Here is a 14,725-nt window from a genome sequence, read left to right on the forward strand (position 1 = left end):
CTGTCAAGTCAAGGGCCCTGCTTTGATTATATGCTATCCCTCTTTTCTTGATCACTTTTCAGTTAAGTAATTGTCTCAGTTTAATTGGTTGTAACAATTAAAACTTTTACTTACATTACACTGCAATTTTATCCATCACATTTAGGTTGGCTGTTTTATTACTTACGACTCAATATAGAAATTTTACCTGAAGAAATTCTTTTTTGATGGATATTTTTAAAATATTTATTTATTTATTTGAGAGGCAGAGAGAGAGAGAGAGAGGTCTTCCATACACTGGTTCATTTCCCAGACGGCCACAACAGCCAGAGCTGTGCTGATCTGAAGCCAGGAGCCAGAAGCTTCTTCTGGGTCTCCCACGCTGGTGCAGGGGCCCAAGGACTTGAACCATCTTCTACTGCTTTCCCAGGCCATAGCAGAGAGCTGGATAGGAAGTAGAGCAGCAGGAACACAAATCAGCGCCCACATGGGATGCTGACACTGCAGGGCTTTAACCCACTGCACCACTGCGCTGGCCCCTGGACTTTTTTTTATTGGACTATTTTTATTGTATGTGCTTTAGGCTAAAACCTAAGTTTTGTCAAATAAGAGAAATAGTCTATTCTTATTATCTAAGAGTTACACCAGTAATCAAGACATTTTATATGATAATACAGATAATACAGGCAGAATATGATTGTAGGCATCCCAGACCAGACTTGAGTTTAGATTAGGCATCAGGATTTATGGGGCTTTCCTAAACTTAACTTAACGTATCAACAGAACCCTATGGAGGATATTTAAAGATTATAGATGACAGGTGGGCCTAATGGCACAAGAGTTAAGATGCTTAGGAGGCCCATATCCTGTGTTAGAGTGTCTAGTTCAAGTTCTGGCTCCTTTGCTTCTAAGCCAGTTGCAAATGCATAGCCTGGGAGGCAGTTGATGATAGTTCAAGTACTTGATCCCCTGCCACCGGGAGACCAAGATAGAGTCATGGCCTCCTGATTTCTACCTGGCCCTGCCCTGTCTGTTGCAGGCATTTGGGAGTTCTGTCTCTCTAAGTTTCAAGGAAAATGAAAACTAATGATTTTATTAAAAAGGATTATACATATATGTGTAAAATACAATATTGAATCTAATGTTTGTTATTGTTTTAGCTTTGCCAACTAGCCAGCTATGTCAGTTTGAGAGAGTCACTTAATTTATCTTTCAGGTTCCTCCAATGTACATTAAAAAAAAAAAAAAAAAAAGGCCAGGACTACATACTTTCTACTTATTCTATCCAAATTCAGTTAATAAGTAAAAGCTCTCAATTGATTCTTTGTAGAATTTAACATTAGTCAGAGTTTTCTTGTGTTAAAATTTTCCCAGTGAATGATGATGACATTAGTTGGACTTTGGATAGTTATGTGAGGATAAGATGACCAAAAAGAAAAAAAAAAAAGGTCAGTTGGAAATGTTTCAGTATGAAATATTGAAATCAAAGCAGAAGAAAGCCCATTTGGAAGATGAAACCATAGACTAATAGTTAATTAATCTATTTTTATAACTTATATTAGGATTCCTATCCTTTAGTGACTTAGAAAATCACTGGAAATTTTATCTCATTGACCTGCTTCATCTTAGCAATGGGTATAGAAATGCTATTTCTAGTTCTTTGAGTTCTCATGAACAACAACAAAAAAAGGATCTAAACATATTAAATATGATCATCTCTGTAAACTTTTGAAGTATTTCTTTTTCCATCACATTTAAAATAATTGCTTATCTACTTTGCAAGAAAATAAATTAAAAATTACTTTTAAGTTTTATACCTCAGTAGTAGTAGGTTGTTTTATTTGTTTTTACTTTGAAACAGCTATTGTTTTTCTAAATAGATTTTGCTTTCTTCCTTCCTTTTTAATTTTTTTCAAGGCTCCACTCAGGCCCATTGCTTGCTACTCGCCTGGCTGGTAGGTGTTTCTTTTCTCTCATTTCCCCCTTTTCTGGGCCTTGCCACTTTTCCCAGGGAGCCCCTGAGATGGAAGCCTCTAAATATATTTTTTTCCAAAAACAACTTTATTAAATCATAAATAATATTTAATAACTCAAACAATAAAGACAGCAACACAAAATTTGAAAGTTGAAAATATGTATACTTTCTCATTTACAAATCCATCACTGGAGACATGAACATGCCTTAAGTAAAGGGGTCAAGACGCATGAACAGAAAATTTCAAAACAAAGTGCTTATAGAGATCTTGCCTTGTGTGAAATCACTATTTTAAATTTTCAGCAAGCAACTTTTACATGAAAATAAGGGTTGTAGATGGAGTTGAATATAAATACAGCTAATTAGGCTCCAACAAATACATTTTCTATAATAGAACAACTCATTCTAAGATATATTATGATGAAAATAATAATAAAGTATTAATAGTAACACTAATATCTGCCTTCCTTTGAGCTTTTAATAATAGGCTCCATGACTCAGGACTCTGTGTACATTATGCCTTGCCTAGGAGTACATTTTTATATTAAATACAGAAAATATATATACAATTTTAAATTTGAGCCCATTTATAATGGTTGACTAGATCAGCTAAAACTTCATACTCTGAAATGGAAAATCAACCATTTTTTTAGACAAATAGAAATATCAAAGCATGGCTGATTTTAAAAAGCTGTTCCTTGTTACTTCCAGCACTGTCTATGACATTTTGCAAAATTCTCAAGTCAAATATGAGTTTCTCACCAAACTTCAAGACTTCTCCAAGGATGGCTTTCACCTATGACTTCCAAGACAGGCTTAAGGATCTTGGCCATGAAGCTGGCAACTCATTCTATCCCCTTCCCGACTACATTCTTCCAAGAGTAAAAAGCCCTATTTCCAGTCAAGAAAAGAACAGAGTAAACTTATTGGTCTCTCCTGCAATGTTAGTATAGTAATCATCAGGGTCAGTGCTAAGGATGAAAAAATATAAAGTTTACTACTTCCCTCTTATGCAGGCACTTTGAATTTTTATTTACACATTTTTTATTCTTTTATGAACTAAAAAGCTGGTAAAAATAGGAAATACCGACAGATAATTTGAGCTATAGAGAAACTACTAAACCCTTTCTGAACATACTCCATCAAAGGAAGGTTATAACATTAATTTAAACTCTTATTTTGTATCCTGAAAACAGGACTAACCTCTAGCATACCAGAACAACAAGGGAGAAATAAAATGGTCTTAAACTTTCTTAAAGTATTTATCTTATTTAGGATCCTCAGAAGAACTCAGGGGTCTAGGAGGGTCTGACTAGAGAATGACAAGGAAGGATCATTACCTGGCCTTTGTCTAAATCAGATGGCAAGAGACAGGCTCACTTCAGAAAGAACAGAAGGTATGTTATGAACAAGCAGCAAAAGGGAAGCCAAATAAGTGATTGGAGACAGAGGAGGTGATAGTTGTATACTGACTAGAACAGTGGCAACCATCATGCCCTGAAGGTAATTTAGGTCAAACAGAAATGTCAGAATTTGAACAAAGTACTAGTGATGAAAAATGCAAAATGGATCTCTTGCCAAAGATCAAAGCAAATAAGAGGAGATGAGTTTCTACTTGGTTGTTGATATCTGGAAACACTTCCAAAAATAATGAATTGTATGGCTTCCATCCTCACAGCAGCCAGAGAAAGCTAAGTCAAATGACGGAAATACACATGAGTTTTGGAAGGCACTGCTCCAGAGTGAATCCCATTTCAGCCTAATGAGAAAGAAATAGGAAGCAGTCCCACCAACGGAAGCAGATTAAAAGTCTTAAGGTTACTTTTGACTTTGTTTTCCTGTAGCCTTGACCTCAACATAAAATCGCTCCTCCATCTCTTTGACAGACTGGAACACAACCAACAGAAAGGTGTACAGAGAAGATACAAACACAAGGGAAAGCTGCTGAATCAGTTTCAACTTGCTACAGGCTCTGGTGAGACTGCACTTTGTTTCTGCCCAGATGCTTCAGCAGGCGGGATCTTGGAACCTTAGCATCACCTCCTGCCTTAGCTTGGTCGCTGTCCTTTCTTCTGGAAAGCTTCCCCTTCCTAGACTTTGAGAAGTCTGGGCAGAGACAGCTTAGGAAGCGGCCAAAGCAGAGTGGCGGTGATGCCAAGGATGTTGCCGCAGGAGAGGGCGCAGGTTCCTGAGCCACTGAGATCTCACACGGCTGGAGCTGACATTCTTGATCCATCACCACACAGGAACCTTCATCCTGCTGACTCCGTAATCTGTCCTGCAAGTGGAAAACATGAATGAGAAGCTCTCAGCGCTAACACCACATACAAAAATGGTGTGACCAAGATTTTTGGTGGGTCTAAAAAATCTCAGTTCATCTCTCAAGATCCTCATCCCCAATTCCTCCCACTCCACGTAAGGAGTTATCATGACTTATCCTGTGGAAGACTGACAAGCCCAGGATTCTCCCCTCCCATGCGTCATTCTTGCCTTACTGGGAAGATCAGCAGCATCTTCCTGCATACTGAATATGGCTGGCTCTTTATCTGTAACCTCGTCCTCTTCACTTTGTGGAGGTGCTAACAGTGTTGGAAGGATACGGGGACACTGGGCCTCCATTTGCATATTCCTCTTGCTCTTTCTTATTCTCTTCTTCCTTACGACCCTTCTACGATGCCCGTGCTTCTTTGGAAGTGGATCTAGCCTTCTCCTCTGGCATGGAGAGAGGGCGGGATCTTGTGAAACCTCAGCCATATGACTCTCAGATGTTCCTCTAATAGCTCTGAGGATGAATCCAAACTTCTTTTCAGAGGGTCATTTTCCACAGGTGGACTTTATTCTCTGTATCTTGAATATTCAATGATATGTTCAAGTCATAAGTGATGTGTTTTGGGATGGAGATGGGAGATTCCAAACCTCTGTCACAGAGGAGATATTTTGGGGCCACTTTGCTGAGGTTCTCAGGTTGTTCTTGGCCTAGGGTATATCAGTTTCCTAAAAGGAGAGAGAAAATCATTGAAATAATTGGTCTACAAATAAATGAGTTCTTCCTAGTCACACATAAATGTTAGTTCACTAAGACTCTGCCAAATCCAGTGTAAATTCCTGAGTACAACAATATCTAACAAATTTTCAGAACAATATTTTCAAAGGAATAGAATAAATTAACAAGAGATGGGCATTTGTCACAGCAGTTAGAGAGCTGTTTGGTGCACCTGCATCCCTCATTGGAATGCCTGGGTTCAGCCGTGACTCTGCTCCTGATTCCAGCCTTCTGCTCATGCACATCCTAGGAGGCAGCAGGTGATGACTCAAGTACTTGGGTCCTTCACACACACACAGGAAACCCAGATTAGGTTCCTGGCTCCTGGTTCCCACCCGGCCCAGCCCTGGATGCTGGGGCATTTGAGAAGTAGACCAGTAAATAGAAGACCATTCGCTCTCTCTCTCTCTCTCTCTCTCTCACACACACACACACACACACACATACACACTTATGTGTGTGTATGCATGTATAAACGTATATATATACAAACATATAATACACATACATATACATACATCTTTATTTGCATTTCAAATAAATAAATATTTTTAAGAGATAAAGGTAAGCAAGTTCTCTGTATGTACCAGAATCATCTGCAATGCTTACTAAAATGCAAATTTATGGACTTTATCCCAGACCTAAAATTAGAATCTCTAGGAATCTGTATTTTCCCTAGTGATTTTTATGCACTCTAAAATTTGGAACTATCACTTTAGAGACACAATGAATCCAGTATTCTACAGGGGCTTAGTAATGACTATTTTATTTCTTACGATTTATTTATTGGGGCAGGCACTGTGGCGTAGCAGGTAAAGCCACTGCCTGCAGTGCCAGTATCCTATATGGGCTCCGGTTTGATTCCCAGCTGCTCCACTTCCTTTCTAGCTCTCTGCTACGGCCTGGGAAAGCAGTAGAAAACGGCACAAGTCCTTGGACCCCTGCACTCACATGGGAGACCCAGAAGAAGCCCTTGGCTCCTGGCTTCAGATCGGCACAGCTCCAGCCATTGTGGCCAACTGAGGAGCGAACCAGCGGATGGAAAACCTCTCTTTCTCTCTTTCTCTGCCTCTCCTTCTTTCTCAGTGTAATTCTGACTTTCAAATAAATAAATAAATCTTAAAAATTATTTATTTAATTGAAAGAGTTACAGAGAGGTAGAGAGAGAGAAAGAGGTAGAGAGGTAGAGGGGGGAGGGGAGAGAGAGAGAGAGAGAGAGGTCTTCCATCCCCAAATGGCCACAATGACTGGAGCTGGACTGATCCAAAGCCAGGAGCCGGAGCTTCTTCTATGTCTTCCATGTGGGTGCAGGGTCCCCAGCATTTGAGCCATCTTCTACTGCTTTCCCAGGCCATAGCAGAGAGCTGGATCAGAAGTGGAACAGCCAGGACTCAAACCAGCAACCATGTGGAATGCTGGCACTGCAGGTGGTGGCTTTACCCGCTACACCACAGAGCCAGCCATGATGACCATTCTTAAAAAATAAAATAAAATCCTAGCTTTCCTTATAGGTCTTCCCTAATCATATCAGCCCATAATAACTTTTTAATCATTATCACTTAATTTGACATGCAATACCTTATTACCTTCAACTATAATTTAACTTCTAAATATGTGACTATGTCTTCTAAGCAGATTATAAGCGGCTGAAAGGCAGGAATGCCATTAGACAAATTAGGCTCTACAGTACCTCACTAGTATTGAGTGCTTAAAAAAATTGAACAAATAAGTGGAAATAAAAACCAGGTTATGTTCTAGTGTACAATGGCCAATATAACATGAGGCTGTTCTGTAGGAAAAGTTCTAGAGGAACAAAGTGCAAGGAGGATGCAAGCCCTGGGACAACCTGGCCCAACTCTCTTATGCTACAGATGCAGAAGATGAGGTTCAAGTCAGAAAACGACTTGCCTGAAGACAAGCTCAGCAAAGTGTTTCTGCAAAGCAACAGACAGTACATTTTCAGCTCTTTGAGGTATGTGGTCCCCTCACAACTATTCATCTCTACTTCATAACAAGAAAGCATTCACAGCAGCAGGTGTTTGCCCTGACAGTTAAGATGCCATTATTCCCACATCAGAGTGGCTTAATTTGGTGTCCAGCTCCAGCGCTTGACTTCTGTTTCCTGCTAACACAGACTTTGAGAGGCAGCAGTAATAGCTCAAGTAATTAGGCTCCTTGCCCCAATGTGGGAGATCTGGATTGAGCTCCCGGCTCCTGGCTTCAGCCCAGCTGAATCTCAGTCATTGTAGGCATCTGGAGAGTGTACTAGCGGATATGAAATCAGTCTCCCTTCCCCCCTTCCTCCCTCCCTCCTTCCTTTCCTCCTTTCCGTCCTTCCTTCTTTTCCTTTCTATACTAACATGGAAAGTTTTATAATTGGGTTTAATCTCACACTCAGAAAAGTTCAGTAAAATCTTTGAGTGGGAAAAAAATGTATATGTTAATAAAAGAGAGAATGTAGGTTCAAGTCAGGGTGGTCCCTCCAGCTAAAACATTATAGAGGCAGCACCTATAACAACATCAACAACTGAATATCCAAAAGAGATTGGGACAGGATTGAAAAGAAGTCAACTTGACAGACTCAAGTCTCTAAAACACCTTTGTTTTTCCCCACCTTGGCAATTACTCTGAGCCAGGCCTGCATTATCCTGCAGTTTCACCTTCCCAAGGTTCTACTTCTGAGTCTGGCCTCTATTTTCTCTAACCTGTCCTCCATAAAGGAGCAAGAATGATTTCTCCAGAACAAACCTAACTGTGTCACTCCTCTGCCTAAAGCTCTGTCCCCTATTCTCCCAGCAAGATCACACATAGGTCCACTGTGGTCTGGTTCCGTGCCACCTGTCCAGTTTCAGCTCTACCACCCACAGTCAGATATCTTAAGATGTGGCAAAAACAGCCTGGTTGCCATTTCCTAAAAGCACCAAACTCCTTTTATCTGCAACATGCCCCTTCCCCTTCTCATTATCTGGCCCCGCTATAATATAGCTTCTAAGAAGCCTTGGCTGGCTTCCTCAGGCAGGAAAACACTGGTTTTAATTGTCACATAATATTCTCTTTGTACAATAATCATCTCCCTTAATTGTAATAAGCTGTTTAGGTATCTTTCTCCTCACTGTGCTCAGAGCTCCCTGAGGGCAGGAACTATTGCTCATTACTTGATCCCTACCATCAAGTCAATGGAAAGAATTCAGTCTTCAAAATGAAGTCTTTATAGGCAGCCTAGAGCTTCCGGGTTCTAGAAGTCAACACCCTCTCCCTTTATTTGGGCCTCTCTCTGAATGAATGAACATACTGGAGTTTGAAAGACAAAGTTGAGCAGCTCTGGTTGGGAACTCTGAGTGAATAGTCCAGCTACTAATCAACCACTCAGAAAAGAGCTGCCTATCAGTTGGTATACACCATTCAGCTCGATCCTATCCTAGCGCCGTTCTCCCACTCACTTCTCCAGTAGAATCACAACAGGGAATGCTACCTAAGAAGGCCCTACAGTCATTCAGACCTCTGGCTCCCAGCAGGCTTCCTTCCTTCCTGCTCTACCACACTGCCCGGTCTTCCTAATGGACTCTCAGTTCCTCTTGATCATCCATACCTCCCTGCCCTTTTTCATGTAAAGCCTTCCCAAAATCTCAATCATCCCTGAATTGCAAGTTTTAACCTCTAATCAGCTAACTTATCCCCATAGGGCACACACCCAACCTCACATTTTGACTGTCCCTCTTGGTGCCACTACTCCATGGAACCTCATCTGCAGGGACTAGGAAGGCCCACATGCAAGAATGCTGCTCAACACAACTGGACCTTCTGCCTGGCAAGAAGCAAAAGAGGTTTGCACCACGTGACCCTCACTGAATTTGGAACACATGATTCCCCTAGGTATCACCCATCAGGAACAACTAGGTATACAATGCTCTTACACATGAATTTACAAGTCACAATCTGAGCCTGTTAGTCTTCCGAACCCATTGCACTGCCATCTTCTGATTTTCTTCCCATTTTCATATATTACTTTCAGCAAAGCCAAGATAATTAAAGTCCTTGGATGCATTTGTTGCCTAAGCAGATTCAAACCCAACCTGGAAGCTCTAAAATAAAAACAAACTCTTGAATGCTGAATTTTTGATTGATTTTGAATTGGAAACTAGAAAAAAATTTCACTCTTCCTTGTCAACAGTAAGGTGACTATCTTATTTTAAAAATGAGAAAGAAATGATTGGCATGAATGAACTAATTTTGCTTCTCAGTGACTCCTTAGAGAATTAAATAACTGAAGCATCAAACAACAATTTTCTTTGAAGATGACCTTTCACATTAAGTGAAAGCTGAAAAGCTAATCTCACTCAAAGGGAAAAAATGAATAATCTGTAACAGCAACTACTTACTCCTGAGTATACAGAAAAATACAGGCTAAAATATGACAATAAACAGCACAGAACACCACATTACAAATTAAGTGAACTTTCCATTTGCCATGTAAAATTGAGAACCTAATGTATATGAATCAGGTACTAGAATAGGAGTTCTTTGATATGGTTACTAAAAAACTTAATCTGGCCGGTGCCACGGCTCACTTGGCTAATCCTCCACCTGCAGCACCGGTACCCCAGTTCTCATCCCAGTTGGGGCGCAGGAGTCTGTCCTGGTTGCTCCTCTTCCAGTCCAGCTCTCTGCTGTGGCCCGGAAAGGCAGTGGAGGATGGCCCAGGTTCTTGGGCCCTGCAACCGCATGGGAGACCAGGAGGAAGTACTTGGCTCTTGGCTTCAGATCAGTGCAGCACACCAGCTGTGGTGACCATTTGGGGGATGAACCAACAGAAGGAAAACCTTTCTCTGTCTCTCTCTCTCTCTCTCTCACTGTCTATCTCTGCCTGTCAAAAAAAAAAAAAAAAAAAAAAACTTAATCAGAACACCATAACTTAAATCAGTTGTTTCCTCATCTTAGCAAGCATTTTTTTAAAAAAAATGAATTTATTATTTATTTGAAAGGCACAGTTATACACAGAGAGTCAGAGACAGAGAGAGGTCTTCCATCCACTAGTTCACTCCCCACATGGCTGCAACAGCCAGGGCTGAACCCACCAAAGCCAGGAGCCAGGGGCCTCTTCCAGGTCTTCCACATGGGTGCAGGGGTCCACATACTTGGGTCATCTTCTGTTGCATTCCCAGGGGCATTAGCAGGGGGCTGGATCAGAAGTGGAGCAGCCACAATTTGAACCAGCACCCATAAGGGATAATGGACCTTCAGGAGGCAGCTTTACCTACTACACCACAGCGCCAGCCCAAGCAGAAATCTTAATCAAAGATAGGCCCCATCTCTGTAGTTCTGAGTCAATATTTTGCAATTCAAAAAGAATTTGCATTTCTTACAATTTGCTGGTTAATACTGTTGGTCTGGATATGGCTCTTTGAGAAACACATTAGGTAATCTCAGTTGAAAGACAAGACACACTGAGAAAAGGTATAAAGGGGGCTTCCTACTTACTTACTGTTACCAAATGTAAGATATACGAACACTGAAATGATTATCAGTTGGGTTGCAGCCTCTAGCCATGCTGTCCACTGCCATTGTGGGCTTTTAGGAGGATATGGTCAGAGGGGAATATGCTTGGTATGTGGATACCTCTGACACGGAGTTCATTTTTTTCCTCCACGGGACCCACAGCATCCCAAAAACTCTCCTTCCAGTTTCAACCTCAGACTAGTCACAAGCTTCAGAATGTGAACTGTAAAAGAAGATCCCTAAGTATTAAAAGACAGGGAACAGGGCCAGCACGGTGGCACAGTGGGCTAACCCTCTGCCTACAGAGCCAGAATCCGATGTAGATGCCAGTTCAAGTCTCGGCTGCCCCTCTTCCAATCCAGCTCTCTGCTGTGGCCTGGGAAAGCAGTAGAAGATGGCCTAAGTCCTTGGGCCCCTGTGCCCATGTGGGAGACGCAGAAGAAGCTCCTGGATCCTGGCTCCTGGCTTCAGATCAGCTCAGCTCCAGCCACTGTGGCCATTTGGGGAGTGAACCAGCAGATGGAAGACCTTTCTCTCTGTCTCTCTCTTCGCTGTCTGTAACTCTAGCTCTCAAATAAAATAAAAATCTTAAAAAAAAAAAAAAAAGACAAGGAACACACATAAAAAGTTGTCAGAGTTGTACTTTTCTAAATAAAATACTTGAGAATTATGTCTTTATTAAGTTCCTGCTCTTTTCTAAAATTTCATTATCTCATTTTAAAACTTTACCCCTCTGGGCGAAAAATCAATGCAGAAGACATGTGTTATCTTTGATTTAGCCTAACAAAACAGTAACAAATAACACACTCGGTGGGTGGCTAAACCAGATAATATTTTTCTCTAAATGTTCTGTTGTAATCCAATTAAAAATGTTATTGGCCAGCCACCAGAAAGTATACATATCACCAAAGTTTTATACGATTTCATTTTTGGTCTTAAAATAGCCTATATTACTTGGTGTCTTTATTCACTAACCTAAATATTTCAAGTAGAGTTTCTTCCAAATATAATTTAGGATAACCATTTGTATTTGTGCTATTTAAAAGTCTCTGTTGGCTCACATCATTATAGTGTTTAAAATTCCCATTAAAGAGGAGAAAATACTAATCAGAAAGAGAAATATTATAAAAGCTGTAGTAATATGACCTCCACAATACCACTGTTTCTTAGAGGCTCCAGGGAACCATAACACCCTGGCTCCTCCACGCCTTCCTTCAATCAGCAGAGCCCACAGAAAAGGAATACTGTCACTCAAAGCAAGCTGAAACTATTTGGAATCACTTAATCATTTGGTCATACTTAATACTGCCAGGATTCCTAGCCAAAGAATCCATGATCATAGTCTTTCCTCATGCCTTCTCTAACAACAGCCTTGAATCATTCCAGAAAACTTTAGCACTTTTTTTAAACCATAAATTGCACATAACTCTTCCAAATTCTCAGTCTATAATTTCTCATAAAATTCTTTGAGATCCTCTAGAGAAGATAAATAGCAAGAATTATTGGATTTTAAATTGTGACCCCTCAATGTTATATGCACTGGATCATAACTATATAGCTTCGGTTCCCTCATAAAACTAAACCACAAAGCCATTCTTTTCATTTCAAGCTTAACAGCACACAGGCCCACGGGTGAAGCAATATAAACACTCTTAAGTAATTTCTCAAAAAGAAATCACTTCTGCAAAAACAGACTTACAACCTAGTGGTGTATAATCTCTCCTCAGAACCTGTGAAGTTTGTAGTTCTCAGGCCACCCAAGAAGAATGGTGAGAATATTGTTCATGGGTTAAAGTAAGATGAGCCTAAAAAGATTCTTAGACTAACTACGGAATTGGGTTTACTCCCAGCTCTACCACTAAGTTACCTTAGACAAGTCAACAAGTCAGGTGTCAGGGTGGAGGGAAGAAGAGAGCTCAGATCTACAGAATATTTTTTCAGAATTCAAGTCAAGTCTTAGTGTAATGAAAATCACTAATTCATGGTACACTTCTATCAGTGGTCCATACGCAGCCCTTTTTTAAATTTATCACCTTAAATGTATATTTTGAACATATATACTCTTAAAGTTTATACCTGAGAAAATGCAAAACAATCACCAAAAATAGTTCATATGAATGTACACAGAGGTACTATTTACAACAGCAAAAACCTGGAAAAAGTCCAAATGTCCTTTAAGATACTATGGTAGATCCTAACCAAAGGATAGTAAACAGGAGTCAAATAAAGAAACTATAGCTACCTGTAGTAATAAGGAGTTAATGTTCTGAATCTCTGTTTTGACCTCTACCATGAAGGCCATGTCACTTATCTTAAGGATAATGCAGGGGGGCAGCACTGTGGCACAGCAGGTTAAAGCTCCAGCCTGCAGCGCCAGCATCCCAAATGGGCACCAGTTCATGTCCCGGCTGCTTCACTTCCAATCCACCTTTCTGCTATGGCCTGGGAAAGCAGTGAAAGATGGCCTAAATCCTTGGGCCCCTGCACCCATATGGAAGACCCAGAAGAAGCTCCTGGCTCCTGGTTTCAGATCAGCACAGTTCCAGCCATTGGAGCCATATAGGCAGTTAACCAGTAGAAGGAAGCTTTCTCTCTCTCTTCCTTTGCCTCTCTGTAACTTTGCCTTTCAAATAAATACATAAATCTTTTTAAAAAAAGGATAATGCAGATACTATATATAAAAATTATTTGAAAATTATAACTAGTAAATGGTTTTATAATTAATAAGTTATTTTCCTCATATATTGTATACTACTACTTTTTTTAAAGATTTATTTATTTTATTTGAAAGTCAGAGTTACAGAGAGTGAGGAGAGGCAGAGTGAGGAGAGGCAGAGAGAGAGAGAGAGAGAGAGAGAGAGAGGTCTTCCGTCCGATGGTTCACTCCCCAAATGGCCGCAACGGCCGGAGCTGCTCCAATCTGAAGCCAGAAGTCAGGAGCTTCTTCCGGGTCTCCCACATGGGTGCAGGGGCCCAAGGACTTGGACCATCTTCCACTGCTTTCCGGGGCCATAGCAGAGAGCTGGACAGGAAGTGGAGCAGCTGGGTCTTGAACCAGCGCCCACACGGGATGCCGGCACTTCAGGCCAGGGGGTTAACCCACTATGCCACAGCATCAACCCCGTGTATACTACTTCTTAAATTACACAAAGATAATCCGGACACAGTCAAGAAGAGGAAAGCATTATAATCTGTAGGATGCAATTTTGGAGTTGCATTGCAGGGGTTCAAATGCTGGATACTGCAATTATTTTTTGTATGGACTCAAGGTAAATTAACATCTTTAAACCTTGATTTTCTCACGTATGAAGAGCAGAAAAAATTAATAAGTTCTTAAGAGACGTTACTTCAGTGAAATAACTCAAGGGCCTTGCACACTGCCTGTTACAACATAATAAGCGCTCACACCAGTGACGGCTATTAAACTAACAGATGCTAGGGCTCACAAAGTGAAGGTCTCAGAAGCAATGTTATTCTCTGAGCTTCTCCTGCCTACCTGTCTCTCACTCCTCATTCTACACCTGGATAAGCCATAGAAACTAGAATTCCTCTCCCACAAGGTGTGTCATAAAAACAAGAACCTTTTCCCCAACATCAGAGATAAAACTTAAAAATGTTATTCTAACTTGCTCTCCATCACTGGTTTTCAGGAGTTGGCCATAAAGAAATGCCCCAATGTTTCCCATTTAATAAGAAGCCATAAGATCTCCATTCCACAAACAATCCTGCCTCATACCTAAAAAGAAGGAATACTGCACTAGAAGCCAAGAAGAATCCAACAGACCTTGCTAGGGCCCCTCCTGCCATCACCACCAGCGCCATCAGTCTGTTACTATTGCATTATGCCCTTTGTTGTCCAGTCATATTTCTAAACAGTTAGCTATTCGGCTTTCATGGACACTAAGCATAAAGATGAATATAATCCACCCTGGTCCTTTGGTTTTTGAATCTGAAAGCTCATAGGTCACATAAAACTATGAGCAAATAAATGTGTCGCTTTTCTCATGTTAACCTGTCTTTTGTTATGCAGTTGTCAGCTATCACCCCTTACAATGGGCAAGAAAGGGATCACCCAATTTTCTGCCCCTACATGTGGATGCCCTTTTATGTTTGTCAAGTGAGTAGAGCTGCTTTCCTAACTCTACCCTCTCACCCTCCCAATACCCCACATGAGTGTACGCACACACACACACACACACACACACACTTGCACATACTTATTCTCTTTGTTT

General features: G+C 40.8%; 1 protein-coding gene across 7 annotated transcripts in view; it reads right to left on the reverse strand.

Annotated features, from left to right (window-relative positions):
• Positions 1-2,055: 2,055 nt before the first annotated feature.
• LOC103350555 (uncharacterized) overlaps positions 2,056-14,725 on the reverse strand; it is a 66,540-nt gene continuing 53,870 nt past the window's right edge. For all 7 annotated transcript variants that reach the window (XM_070072072.1, XM_070072073.1, XM_008266977.4 and 4 more), the window contains 2 exons: positions 4,445-4,948; positions 2,056-4,232 (listed from right to left, as the gene is read on the reverse strand). In XM_070072072.1, coding sequence (XP_069928173.1) covers positions 3,918-4,232; positions 4,445-4,708 — 579 coding nt within the window. In that variant the 5' untranslated portion in view covers positions 4,709-4,948 and the 3' untranslated portion in view covers positions 2,056-3,917. The remainder of the gene's footprint in view (positions 4,233-4,444; positions 4,949-14,725) is intronic.

The sequence above is a fragment of the Oryctolagus cuniculus genome, chromosome 4 (genome assembly GCF_964237555.1).
Source record: "Oryctolagus cuniculus chromosome 4, mOryCun1.1, whole genome shotgun sequence".
NCBI classification, from domain to species: Eukaryota; Metazoa; Chordata; class Mammalia; order Lagomorpha; family Leporidae; genus Oryctolagus; species Oryctolagus cuniculus.